The sequence below is a fragment of the Lutra lutra genome, chromosome 16 (genome assembly GCF_902655055.1).
Source record: "Lutra lutra chromosome 16, mLutLut1.2, whole genome shotgun sequence".
NCBI lineage: Eukaryota > Metazoa > Chordata > Mammalia > Carnivora > Mustelidae > Lutra > Lutra lutra.
Window position 1 is genome coordinate 13048745 of NC_062293.1, and position 14462 is coordinate 13063206.

General features: G+C 50.5%; 1 protein-coding gene across 3 annotated transcripts in view; it reads left to right on the top strand.

Moving 5' to 3' along the window:
* Positions 1-14462, top strand: part of PRKCA (protein kinase C alpha) — a 407772-nt gene that overhangs the window by 365751 nt on the left and 27559 nt on the right. For all 3 annotated transcript variants that reach the window (XM_047708148.1, XM_047708150.1, XM_047708149.1), the window contains exon 14: positions 12910-12990. In XM_047708148.1, coding sequence (XP_047564104.1) covers positions 12910-12990 — 81 coding nt within the window. The remainder of the gene's footprint in view (positions 1-12909; positions 12991-14462) is intronic.

Sequence of the window (14462 nt, forward strand, 5' to 3'; positions counted from 1 at the left end):
GACCCCAAGGCTGCCACTGGCAGGGGACCGCCACGTGCCTCACGCCAGCGACCCATGAGAGCTGGTGTGCACACTGGGGGTCCGGAGTGTCTGAAGGCATGGGACATCAGCCTGGGTCTTCCAGAGACCCCAAAGGGCCGGCATATGGACTCCCCCCCCCCCCCCGGGAGATGGTTCCCGGCCTTTGGGGAAGAGGGTATAGAGAAGGACGGAGCATAAAAGAGGATCTGAAAGTTAAATGAGAAAAGAACACACGAGATGCACGGAGCCAGGCAGTAAATTAGCACTTGCACAGCTGAGAAGAAAGGGGGAGATGAGAGGGAGAGCAGCGGGGGCTCCCCCGAGATCAGCGCTTCTGAAGCGCCCAGCGGAGCTAAGAAAGCCCTTGATTAAAGACGGAGAATGATAAGCCGAAGGTGGCCTGCTTGCTTTCAGTTTCCCTGTGTGTGAGGTCACTGTCTGATGCCTCCGGCTTCGCAAGAGAAAATGAAGCCGCTGTCTTCCCTCCAAGAAATATTTAAAGAGCCAAGGCCAGGCTTTCCCTTGGGTTCTTCCTTAAATTGTGTAAATCTCCTCAGACCTTTTCTAGGAATTACGTTGGTTCCACTCATCTCCGCTAGGGTCTGCCCGCAGCTCCCAGCCCAGCTGGCCCTGCTTTGTCAGTGTTGCCCTTCTCTGGAGCACCTGTGCCCCTCTGGGACGTCGTGGCCGTGAGGCACCTGTGTCCCCGTCCTTCTTCCTGACTTCCTTCCCGTTCTTCCTCCAGAGATAGCGGCTCCTGGTGGGCGAGCAGGACCCAGGGCGGAGGCCTCACTGACTTGGTTTACTTTACTCGTCAGAGCAGCTCCACAAAGCTGGTGTCCGAGGCTCTGTTTTCCAGAGGGCGAACCCAAGGTGCAAAGAGATTCGGTCGTTTTTCCCACAGCCCCTGCTCAGGGCAGAGCTGGGCCTTGAACCCAGGGCTGGTCTGCTTCTCTTGGCGGAGGAGGGAGGGGACTGCAGGTGTCAGCCCAGGGGCACCACGAGCGGGCCTCGCTCCCGATATCCTCCTGACTCCCTCTCTTGTCTGCAGAGCCCCCGAATGCCCTGAGCTTTCTCCCCCTCGTGCTGAGGCTACATTCACTGGCCTTTTGTTTGGGGATTTGTTTAAATCCTGTAAAAATGGGTCAGAGATTTCTGAAATCTTATTTCATCTTTTACTTTGCCGTTGTGGGGGAGGGGGCAAGCAATGACAGCATTTACTCGTTTCCTAGCACATATCATGCGCCTGCATCTGTCGTCTTGTGGAAACCCTCCGATAGTCCTCTGAGGTGAATTTTACAGACAAGGAAAAGGAGACATGGAGAGGACAGGTGCCCTGCCTGAGGCTCATGGACAGCAAGTGACCCGGGCCCCAAAGTACAGGTCTGCGGCCCTAATGTCACCAGGGGCCAGGTTCCCCCCGCCCCAGGCTGTCACTTACAGCCCTGTTACCAAACACATCCGGAAAGACCACCAGGCTGTGAGGCCCCCGATTCTGGAAGATCTTTTATTCCAGCGGACCGAGCTCCCACAGGCCCAAGATTTATTCCTAACTCCCGGCTCATTGCTTTACTGCACAAGTAGTTGCCTCGTTCAGCTGCACAGTGAACGTCTAGAGGCCTGAGGTGAGGAGGGTCCCAGGCGGGCACCACGCTGTGGCTCTTGTCTGCTCCCCTGGCACCGGCCACCCCCACCCGCTGCCCTGTGACAGACCAGTACAAGGGGGCAGTGGCAGAGTTCGAGAACCACCAGAAGGGGGTCTAGCGGGGCTACGACAGTACGTCTGCTTCTGAGCTGCCCCCGTCTGACCCTGCACTGGGCCCAGGCAGACCAGAGGCCCCCCCCCCGAAGGGAAACTTCCCGTTTGACTTCAAGTGGCTTTTTCTTCATCACTGTATAGTGAACTGCGGCTATAATTCTGCTCTTTTAAGAACCTGGGGCGACATCTATAAGATGGGAACACTCACAGGACCATCCTCAAAGCATGGCTTTGAAGGTGAGGTGAGTGTCCCTGGGGCCGCCCCAGAGGAAGCGCTCCGTCCGCCCACTTCCGTCCGTGGCTGACCGTTGCTTCAGTTTGCTGCTCCGTAACGGCCACCAAGCTTCATGGCTTAAAACAACAACCACGTTACAGCTCTGATTCTGTGCGGCAGAACTTCCGGCGGGACGTGGCGGCGCTGACCCCTGACGGCTGTGGGGCTGTTGGCTGCTGTGGCCCTGCTGTGTTGGGGGATCCAAGATGGCCTCTGGCTGTTGGCTTTTGGCTGAGGCCCCATGGGTCCTCCTCTGTGTGGTCTGTCTTTCCATGAGGTCTGTCACCACTCAGTCATCTACCCAGAGCTTCTCAACCTGGTGGCTGGCCCCCAAGAGGGCAAGAAGGGAAGCCACAGGTCCCCGTGAGCCACACCTGGAACTTCACTGTGTCCCTTGAACCACATTATGTGAGTCAAAGCAAGTCCCAGAGCCAGCCCACTCTAAGGGAGGCGATAGAAATTATGTTTGCAGGGATGGGGTGTTGGGTGCAGGGGGTGTGGCCTGGTCACCGTGCAGGAGGGCATACGGGATAGGAGGGGGTCACTGGGCCCAGTTTTGGGGGAAGCTTGTTTTGAGCTCTGTGCTGGCCCATGGGAGGCTTCTCAGCCCAGCAGCCCAGAGAGGGCAGATCTCTAAGGTGCCGAGGACCCAGGCGAGAGGGGCCCCCGCCCTGTGTTTTGGAGCTAGGATCAGCAGACCCCTTCTGCTAGGGGCTAGAGAGTAAATATTTTAGTCTTTGTGCTAATCTAAATTTTAGATTTTACCAGGAGGCAAAATTGAGCAACTAACTGTTCCTGCCAAAAGGCCGATAGTCTCTTTCACGTTGTTTTCGTTGGACGTGTGCTCGTAAGCAGCGCGTACACAAATGGGAGGTGGGCCAAATTTGGCCTGCAGGCTGTCCCCAACTTTCGACGGTTCCCCCTAGCCCTCTGCCAGGCTTAGCCCGCCTTCTAGGGTTGGAGCGACATGCCCTATGGGGACTGAAAATTCCCTTCCATGACCCACGCGGGCCTCTTCCTACAATCCATCCTTGCTAGGGACACCACCCAGACCACATGTCTGATGGAGAGGCTGGGGGTGGCTGTTCGCAGGGCACAGCAGGACAGAGTTTGGACGCACAGGCCGGGGCACACAGGGTCTTCATAGATGTGAGGAAGGACTGAGAAGGAACAGGGGTGGGGCGGGGGTGGGGGAGTGGGCCAGGTCTCCCAGTACTGGAGTGGCATCTAAGGGGTCCATGAATTCTAAAGTCGACCTCCCCCTCCAAGTTGTTGAGAAGTATTATGGACTGACTTTATGTCCCCTCAAAATTCATGTCACTCCCTAACCCTCCATATGACTGTATGTAGAGCTATAGAGCCTTTAAGGAAGTGTAGAAGGTCTAATGAGGTCATTAGATGGGGCCCTGATCCAGTAGGACTGGTGTCCTTACAAGAGGGCCAGGAGACAGCCCAAGGGCCCCTCACAGAAAAAAGGCGGGGGAGCCCCATGGGGAAGGAGCCTCTGTAGCCCAGAAGAGAAGCCTGTCGGAAATCAGGCCTGCCAGCAGGTACTTCGATCTTGGCTCCCGGCCCCCGGGCCTCTGAGAACATGAATGAATATGGTTTAAGCCGCTCAGTCTGTGGTATTCTGTTCTGGCCACGTGAGCTGACTCATACAGGAGGGTGTATTGTCTGTCACGGCGGCAGAAGAGAACATTTCACAGTTGGTCAGCTTGATCAGTCATGTGTGTTCAGACATCTGGTACGTGGGCCTTGGTCACTCTTCTTCCAATGTCCCCTGTCACACACACACAAATGTTACCGATGGACCCGTCCTAGACCAGGATGGACTCCTACATTTAGGCTAGGTGTAAATTATGTTGTAAACCAAGACATTTTCACGGTCGACACCATCGTCTCTCATCACGCGGAACAGGAAGGAGCGGTAAATGAGTCTCAAGGTCAGAGGCAAGAGGCAGTCTCAGAGGTCCTGGTCCCATCCCCAGCCTCTGCTTGCAGAGTGGGCACTGGGAGGGCAGGGAGGCAAGGGCCAGGTTGAGCCCTGGCTCTGCTGTGCATGACTACACGGGCACTTGCTTGTGCCTCGACTTCCTCAGTGGTCACCAGAAGTGGTGCCCAGCACAGTGCAGCCCAGGAACTGTGCTCAGCGCTAGCTCAGATGCAAATGTGACCTCTGTTCCTGTTGGTATCACAGTGTATCTCCCCGTGGCGGAGGTTCTCGAAAACCTCAGGCTGGGAGGAAAGCGTCTAAAGAGGTGTTTGGTTTCTACTGAGTAACGGGGGATCACCGAAGTCACACTGAAGAGGTTGGGTGACGTGGTAGTGGTAAGTCCATCAGGAGGACGTTCTCCCAGCCCCGTCTCATGGTCACCGCCCTGATTTCTTCCACGATCAGCACATGTTACCCGGGAGCTGGAGAGAGGTGAGCCCAAGCAGGGGATTAGCGCCTCCTTGGAAGAACCACAAGGACTTGAAACGGGAACACTTCCCCACGGGGATCTCGGTGCTAATGCCTGCTCCGAGGGCCACAGAAGACCACGTCCCACAACTCCACAGCGCACATCCTGAGTTCGAGGAGCACCGGGCGCAGGGGCGGCTCTCCGCAGCCTGGAAAGGCAGGTGCGGCTTTCTGAATTTCACTCGCATCTCCCTCAGAGGTCGCACTGCCACTTTGGAAGACAGTTTGGCGGTATCTTACGAAGCTAAACATAGTCTTCACCGTGCGATCCAGTAGCCGTGCCCCTAAGTGAATTGTGCTTGCACCAAAAAAACCTGCGCACGGATGTCTATAGCAGCTTTGTTCATAATTTGCCCAAACTCTGGGGCAAACAAGGTGTCCTTGAGCAGGTGAATGACTGCATCCACTGTGGTACAGCCGCACGAAGGAATGTTATTCAGCACTGAACAGACACGAACTGCCAAGCCACAAAAAGACCCGGAGGAACCGTAAGTGCATATTGCTACGTGACAGAAGCCAACCAGGAAAGGCTGAGTGCTGCGTGCTTCCGCCTGCAGCACATCCTGGGAAAGGCAGAACGAAGGGAGACAATAAAAAAGGTTCGTACCTGCCATGGGGCAGTGCAGAGGGAGGGACAACTAGGCAGAACAGAGGACACTGAGGGCAGTGAAACTGTATGACACCACCGTGGTCGAGACACGTCATGATATATTTGCAAAAACCCATAGATCGTATAGCACCAAGGTGATAATGATGTAACCACGTAGTTCATCAGTTGCGACCAACATTCCCGTCTGGTGAGGGATGTCCGTAGCTGGGGAGATCGTACTGGTGGGGACAGGGCACACGGGAACTCTGCACGTTCCACTCAGTTGTGCTGTGAACCTAAAACTTCTCTTTAAAAAACTTTATTAAAAAACATATAGAGTCACCTGGGTGGTTCAGTTGGTTAAGAGTCCCAACTCTTGATTTCTGCTCAGAGCGTCATGATCTCAGGGTTGTGAGATCGAGCCCCGTGTCTGGCTCCATGCTGGGTGTGGAACCTGCTTGGGGTTCTCTCTCTCACTCTGCCTTTCCCCACCCCTGCGCTCTCTCACTCTTGCTCGCTCTGTCTCTCTTACTCAAAAATATATATACACGGGGCGCCTGGGTGGCTCAGTGGGTTAAGCCTCTGCCTTCGGCTCAGGTCATGGTCTCAGGGTTCTGAGATCGAGCCCCAAATCGGGCTCTCTGCTCAGCAGGGAGCCTGCTTTCCCCTCTCTCTCTCTCTGCCTGCCTCTCTGCCTACTTGTGATCTCTGTCTGTCAAATAAATAAAAATCTTTAAATTAAAAAAAATACATATATACATGTACATGTACATATACATATACAGCCTCTGGCCCTTTCTGTGCTACATAAAAGTCTGGGATGGCACTGGGAATGGGGTCTGTAATCACCAGGCTCTGAGCTTTGCTTCTGTCTCCGTCCCTCCCTCTTTCCTTCCTTTTTTCCTTTTTTCCCTTTGTCTTTAAAGCCAATGTTAATCATTACAAACCATTCTTGTACTTGCCATTCCTCTCCTGACATTTTGGGGGAACAGGATTTAGGTTGTTCTGCTGTTTGCTTTCTGTTCTCCTGGAGTACAAGGAACAACCAGGGAAAAGAAGGGGTAGGTGGTATGAAGAGATTATAAAGCACTTTTATTGCCATTAGAGCAATCATTTCCTGTTCTTTCCAATCCTGGATAGAGCCACAATATCTGTCTAAACAGAAAATATATACTCTGGACTCCAGACTTTCCATTTTCACCTTGTGGCAATTTTCTTTATACTTCTATCCTGCCTTTTGTCCAAAGACTTCAAATACTGTAGAGTTTTCTCATGTAGTGTACGAAGATCCCTGATGTAGGGCATTACATTCCCGTTTTATTTATCCATTTTCCTGTCTCCTTCATTAGAGTCACAATCCCTGTGCCTTGCAGAGGGCCCAGCCCAAAGACGTGTATAGTTAGCCATAAACAGTGGAGGTGAGGAAAGGAGGAAATGGGAAGGGGGCGTCGATGAGAAAAGGAAAACCTGAAGTTTCGCTGCTCGGGTAAAAATTAATATAATTGCACAAGATGGGGATTTTAAAAGTCGGTTTTATGACTTTACATACACCCCGCCTAGAGCAGTGTCCAGCACGTAGGAAGCTAATACTTGCTGAAAGAATGAATGGCAAGTTCAGCATTGATGAGAATTGCCAGGTGCCAACTATCATGTCAGGTTGTTTAGTACATATTGTGCAAATAATCTCTCCAAGCAGAATGTCTTCTTTGTCCTCCTGTGAGACACCTGTACCTTCACTGCCTGGATTCATTTTCGCTTGCCTGCCGTGCCTGGGGGCCGGTTCTTTCTTCTGGTGTTCAGAAGTACAGAGTCGTATCGTATATTCAACTCAGCTGCAATAAACACATTTTATTATATGAAATGCCGTTCTATCCCCTGCTGTGTTCCTACCAGGTGGGGGCTGGAATTCTGCATCCCAGCTGAGGAAATGGAGACTCAGAAAGGCTCAGCAACTTCCTCAGGGTCACACAGCTCTCCCATGGCAGAGCCCGTCCCCAGAAGTCAGGTTCAGAGCATTCCCATCGCAGGGTGCCTCCGCGCGGTGGCTACTGGTATTCTGGGCTTGGATTCACCACCCAAAGGATTTTTGACTGGGAAGCCTCTTGGGCTGAGAGGTGAGGTGCCTCACCCTTACCCACCATGAAGCTTTCCTGTTGCTCGAACTTTGGTCCAAACCTGGTGTTGCAGGAAGGGGACACAGTCAGGAGACCTTGTCGTGAACCAGCCCAGTGACCTTCAAGCAACCCACTTAGCTACTCTGAAATATAGGTTCCTTTCCAGAATCCTAAGGACCTTCGTAAAGCACCTGTAAGGGCCGCCCTCCAGCCTCAGCAATCCAGCAAGTTGACGTTGGACTTAAGAGGTGATGGTGCCCACCACTGGGGCTTGGATGAGATCCAGTCCCCATGATTCTCCCGCACCAGCAGCTGGGGGGTGGTTCCGGTGCTGGGTGTGCAGGGGGCTGTCCCGGCCCCGCTGGGGAGGAGTCTGGAGTCACGTGAGGGCAGATAAGCAGTCTCAGCGTGATGCGACAATGGCCCTAGGAGCTGCGAGGAGGCCAAGGTCTGTCGGCCCCAGAAGAAAGAGTGGAGGAGACAGTTCATGAGCTCACGGTCCCCGCTGTCAGGACAGAATGCCCAGACGACACTGCAGCTCTTCCTCTTTTTTCCCAAATGGTACTGTTTTGACGTGTCACCGTTCTTAACCAGGCACATAAAGAAGGCCTCTTGTGGCCCGTACTCTATTGATGGAAATTTAGGATGTTTTTCAAAACAACCGTGATTTTTTTCATTAAAGTAAAATAGTTCTATTTTTGATCAAAGGAAAGGAAATTTTTATTTCCTTGAGACAGTAAAAGGACTCGAGCATGTTTTATGCATAAAGGCCAGTGTTTGTCTGTAATGGCAGCCTGGGAAGGTCCTTCTGTGGTTGGGCTATTTATTAGGGTGGGTTCTGGGGGGGGCAGGTAGCAAGTAAATGTCACATGAAAGTGAAGAGTGGAAACTAGTTAAGGTACAGCCAGGAATGGGCGAGTGGGTCTCCTTGAATAGATGCTGCGTTCCCATGGGACACATATGTGTCCCCTTAAGACAAAGTCTCCAGGGCCCGAGTTCCTGAGCCAAGTAGCTGTCTTGGCAGCTTTGATCCTGGTAAGCATTTGAGCCCCTTTCGGGACCGGTTCCCACCATAGCCGATGAACCTTCGGTTTAGAAGAATGGTCAGAAGTGTGGATGCCAAGTCCAGGTGACCAGGGTTCAAATCCCAGCATTGCTACTTACTCGCTGTGTGACCTCAGGCAAGCTACCTCACCTCTCTGTGTCTTATTTCCTCATCTTGGAAATGGGGCACTCCTACCTCATAAAAGTCTCACAAGGGCTAAGCAAGCTAGCAGAGCTAAGGAGGCTGGGGCATAGTGAGTGTTGCAGTGGTGACATAGCTTATAGTCATTTGGGCGATTGCCAGTAGCATCTAAAACCTTACTGCGTTGCCCTCCGGAAAGCTTCTGGAGCCCTGCCCTCTTTGGGAGGCCTTTGAGTATGTAGCCCTGGCACCCTGTGATGGGAATGCTCTGAACCTGACTTCTGGGGACGGGCTCTGCCATGGGAGAGCTGTGTGACCCTGAGCAAGTTGCTGAGCCTCTCTGAGTCTCCATTTCCTCAGCTGGGATACAGAATTCCAGCACCCACCTGGTAGGAACACGGCAGGGGATAGAACGGCATTTCATATAATAAAATGTGTTTATTGCAGCTGAGTTGAATATACGATACGACTCTGTACTTCCGAACACCAGAAGAAAGAACCGGCCCCCAGGCACGGCAGGCAAGCGAAAATGAATCCAGGCAGTGAAGGTACAGGTGTCTCACAGGAGGACAAAGAAGACATTCTTTGTCTTCTTCGGGTGGAAAGGTGGATAGTTTCAGAGCATTGTCCTTCCAGCCACTGTGGCCACTGGCCAGCAGGGAGATGAGAAGCGGTCCTCTGGCCCCTTTCATTCTGGTCCTTTGCCCAGGCTGGGAGAAAGCTCATTCATATCTGACTTTTACAAGACGGGCGGCCATTTGAAACATCCTGACATCTCCCCCAAGCCGTTGGCTCATGTGAATATAATCATAATGATCATAATGACAAATAGCAGGAAAGCTGAATGACAGTGGCCCTGTTGGGGGTCTGTCTTTGAAGCTGAAGTTCAGCCCCCATGTGCTGCAGGGAGGTCCGTGCTGCAGGGAGGTCCCCGCCACCTGGAGCCTTTCTTGCCAAGTCTGCCTCTCTTTTGTGAGGTCCTCTGCTGGGGGACACCAAATTGCCATTGTAGCCCCCCAGGCTTGGCTGCACGCCACAGTTGGCCCACGAGTCCCAGAGACACCTGCTCCTGTCCCCAGTGGGGACAGAAACCAGAGAAACTCACCATCCATTCTGTGGCCTCTAAGCCTGGTCCTCAGCCCAAAGCTGGCTCCCCAGGCCAACAGGAACCCAGGAACCAGAGTGAGTTGTAGGAGCCCGTGAGAGGGTATAGACCAGCACCGTCGAGTAGAAACAAAATGTAAGCCAAACGGCATCTCACAGCCCCAGTTTTGTGTATGTGTGGGTTTTTTTCCTAAAGATTGACTGTCTGATTGATGGATATAAGGAATCTCTACATCCAACACGGGGCTCGAACTCACCACCCCGAGATCAAGAATCATGTGCTCTACTGACTGAGCCGCCAGGTGCCCCCTAGCAACCACATTTTTTTAAAAGTTAGAAAAAGAAACAGGTGAAATTAAGCCTAGTATATTTTATTTAACCCAATAGATCCAAAATATGACTGAGATATTTTGCGGTTGGGAAACTAAGTCTCCAGAATCTGATGTGTCTTTCCCACCTAGCGCTCATATCGTTCATACTAGCCACTTTTCCAGTGATCGGTAGCCACACGTGGCTGGTGGCTTCGTACTGGGCAAGCAGGTCTGGACAGCTCACAAGGGACAGCGCAACCCACATCCTACATCATGTGTATCTAAATGTTTCCCTTCAAATGGGGCTCTCTAACACGCTTGCCCTTTTGCAGTGAGATTTTTAATTTTTTTTTTCAAAATATGTATTAGTAGCAGCTCATCACTGAGGGGAAAGCATGCTTCGTTCTAACAATGAATTCGCAATGGTAAGGTTGCACCCCTAGACCTTGTAATTTAGATCTTCCAACCTTCCCATTTCGTCTAGCGTGAAAGCCAGGGGCGACATGTTGTGAGCTTCTCCAAGAAGAAATGCCGCAGCTGAATTTCAAATCCCATCTGGTTATTACCGTTGAGAACACAGCAGTGTTCCACATGACTTTGTCATCTCGGCCCAGGAGCTGGGCTGGCGGGCTGGAGGGATTGCCAAATGCTGTCGCCAAGAAGAACGAGATGTTGTCACTTGGCATTCTGCTTTGGTAAAGCCTTGGAGGAAGGAGAGGGTGTTATCACCAGGAGTCATGAGAGTCTGATGCTGTGCAAATAGGAAATAAAAACCAAGTTGGACCAAAGTTGATAAAGAGTCAAGAAGGAAAAAAAAAAATAATCTTCAGATGGCCCTGGCTTTTCGGATTTATGAATCATTCTGACCAAAGACAGGGAATTCCTTACCCTTGCCCTCTGACAGCTTTCCGAGCTTTCCGACTGCCCAAGTAGAGGAGTTTGATTGGTCAGACTGCTCAAATGCTTGCAGAATATAGGATACGAAATACAGCGGGACTTCCCTAGTTCAGCACCCTCCGTCCCCCAGCCTGATAATTCCCGCAGCAACACGGTGCCCCAGCTCCACCTGAGTTAACAACGGAGTAACTGAAACACCGATTAATGAAAATAGATTGCCGGGACTGGTTTTAATATCGTTACAAGAACAAATTTTATTCAAGGGCTTCTGAAATACAACAATTGAAATGGTGGTTTTAAACCTCTTTCATCTTCAAAGCCCTTTGATTAATATTTTATTAATCTCAGTGTGAGTGATTACATACATTTGGCAGTCGTAAACTGTTTTTAAAAGAAAAATGTCAATAAGCAGAGCACCACTTATGAGCCGCTTGGCCCTGTTGCTATGTCAGCTTTCCCACCTATAAAATGGGGAGAACAATTGCTCCTGCCACACAGGACTCTATAGAATGTGCTCAGCACGTTGAATATATAGGAGGTGCTTAGCAAGTGTACTTTCTTACTCTCCCCAAGAGAATTTCTGTTGTTTTACTGAGTCAAGACAGGCTTTGACCCAGTCATTTCCTGTCTTGGAACCAGAATGGCAAGCCTCATTTCACACCACCAGGTAACACACAGAGGCTCATTATGGTAGGGGTTTTTTTTGTTGTTGTTCTTAGTGTGTATTTTCCAAGTTTTCAAAAAAAAGAACAAATGTAGTTTTTTAAAAAGAAAGGAAGGCCTCCTTGTAATTTCCTCTGGTTATCCTATCCTTGACAAGAAAATGAGCTCTAGAGCTATCAGATCCCAACGTGTACCACATTGAGGCAAGCCACAGGAGCTGTATTTCTCATGCTGCAAGGAGAAATATTAGTAATACATTAAAGAAATGGAGAAGGGGGCGCCTGGGTGGTCCAGTGGGTTAAAGCCTCTGCCTTCGGCTCGGGTTGTGGTCCCAGGGTCCTGGGATCGAGCCCCGCATTGGGCTCTCTGCTCGGCAGGGAGCCTGCTGCCTCCTCTCTCTCTCTCTGCCTGCCTCTCCGCCTACTTGTGGTCTCTCTCTGTCAAATAAATAAATAAAATCTTTAAAAAAAAAAAAAAAAGGAATGGAGAAGAAGAGACACGCAGGTTTGTTTATGTCCCAGGACATTCCATTAGACACCGTGGGCCATTAAAAAAAAATACCCCAACACATTTCAGAGTCATGTGTGTGTATGCAGAATGGTAGAATGGTCATGCAGAACACCCGTCTGGATGTCTTCACCTCAAATCCTGGGGCCTGATCCATGGGTCGGGGGATTGTGTCCTTGAGAAAACACCAGTGTTTTAATACCCCATGTCACGCTTAGAAATTCAAGTCAGTATTACCCTCTTCCACAAGGGCAGGTCCTAGAATTATTCTAGTACTTCTGGGAGCCACAGGGGTAGAGGGGGCATTCGGGGGACAGGTCTCCGGGGGCGATCACCCAGCTTCACCAGCTCCCTGCATTCTGCCAACTCATTTCACGTGTCCTGACCCCTTCCTAGTTTGCTCAGATATTTAAAGCAAATCTAAGCTGTCGTGTCACTTCACCTGTAAATACGTCCTCTCTTGTGCATTTCACCCATTAACACACTCATCATACTTTTCAACAAAGCACCGTGCCATCTTCCTGCCGCACAAAATTAAGGCTAACCTCTTAATATCATCTCCTATCAAGACATTTTAGTTGCTCCTGATTTCTGTTTCACAGTAGCTTTGGTTTGGGTCAAGGTCAGACAGGGTTCAAATGCGACATTTGATAAAATCACGTCTCTTTCAAACTGTTCTGAAATCTCAGCAGATACCTCTTCCCCACCTCCATCTTCCTTACTTTCAGCCAAATTCTATTATGTAATTTGATTATCTTATTTCTCAGACTCATGGTCTAAAGGACCTTGACTTTTTCCAAAAAAAAAAAGTAATGAAATCTATACCGTGGCATCTCCGGGTGGACTGAGGAGCAGCTCCCGTGCAGGTTTCGGACATTGAATCCTGGGAAGGTGGTTCCCAGGGTGTGGGATTTGTGGTTCCCTCTCCCCTCAGTGCAGAAAGGCCTACACGCTTGACTTGTCTGTTCGAACACAGGCTCTTTGATTCGCCACTAATTGTAAGCTGTATGTGTTTCCACACAGATAATCGCGTATCAGCCATATGGAAAATCCGTGGACTGGTGGGCCTATGGCGTCCTATTATATGAAATGCTAGCCGGGCAGGTAATGTACGTTTTTATACTTGTTTATTGTTGGATAATGTGAATGCTTACAGCTCTGCTCGGGCCAGGACGGTGGGACCCAGCAGCCAGTGCTGCCCCGACTTCCCTGACCCAGGTGAAAAGAGGGAGAAATTCCCCCCAGCCCTTGAAAGTGGATTCTGTTCAGTAGGCACAGCAATGATCTCTGGTCATAAAAACCCCAAACTGAGAGCTGAGACCTGGAGCATCGACAACGTCGCTTTCCTATTAAACAGAAAAGTCCCTGCACGTTGAGGACGACCTCTGTAGGTTTTCAGAATCTCAGAGCTGGGGTTGGGTTATGTAAGCTTGTCTGCACAGACTCACCCCAGCTGTTGCCCTGGTGTAGAGTTGGAATTATTAGCAGAGGAAGAAGACAGTGGAACTTGAAGAAATGCCTTCGTAGCTCCTCCCCATTTCTCCTTATCTCGCCCTTGGCAGTTTGTTGCAATTTTCACAAAAATCCAACGAGGCTGAACCTCCAGTTATAAAAGGACAGATTAGGTTTCTCAGAGGAATGCAGCGTATATCAGATAAACGGGGAATGATGGCGAAGCTGACATTTTCTTAATATGTGGCCTTAATATCTGTTGGATTGGGGCAAATCACACGGACTGCTGTAACAAGCAACCCCTAAAACCTCAGTGGTTTAACATGGCACACGACTTTATTTTATATTCTTGTCACAGCCTGGCGGGGGGGAGGGGAGAAGCCTAGAGGTGGCATATGTCACTCCTTCCTACAGCCCACTGGCCACGTGGTCCCACTGGGACACGAAGGGGTGGTGGGGGAGGGGGAGATAGAGTGAACCTGTGAGCCGTGGAAGGTCGGGTGAACATCTACAGATCTCCGCCATTTTACCTAAAAATGACTTTGTTGTGGGCAGCTTTTTTTAATTCCCAGCAGTTGAGCACTGGTATCGAGGAGTTGGACCCTCTATAGCCAAAAGTTTAGTAAGAGTAAGTGGAAAGAAATATGCATGTTGAGCAGATACCCCCAAGGAAATCTTTGAATCTTTGTCCCTGGAGGGGGAGAAGAATCACCCTTTCTGACATATGACGTTCATCGACTCCTTCATTTATGCATTCAGCGTGTACTTGTTGATGGTTTACTCTCTGCATGGTGACCACCAGAAACAAAACAAACACCCTCACCTTCTTGAGGCCTATAAGGTAGAGAGAGAGAGAGAGAGAGAAGAGCAATAAGCTAAGAGAAAAGTAATAAAGCAGAAAGAAAATGTAGTGCGGGAGGGAGGTCAAAATTGAAGCAAGGACGGGCAGGGAGGGACTCATGGAGAGCTGAAGTAAAGACCAACAAAAAGAGAATACCAAGTACATATGTGGGGTGAAAGCATTCTGGGCAGGGGAAACAGCAAGTGCAAAGGCCCTGGGGTGGAAATGTATGGCCATGTTTAAGAAAGGGATGGGAAGCCACCAGTCTGGCCAGAGCAGAGTG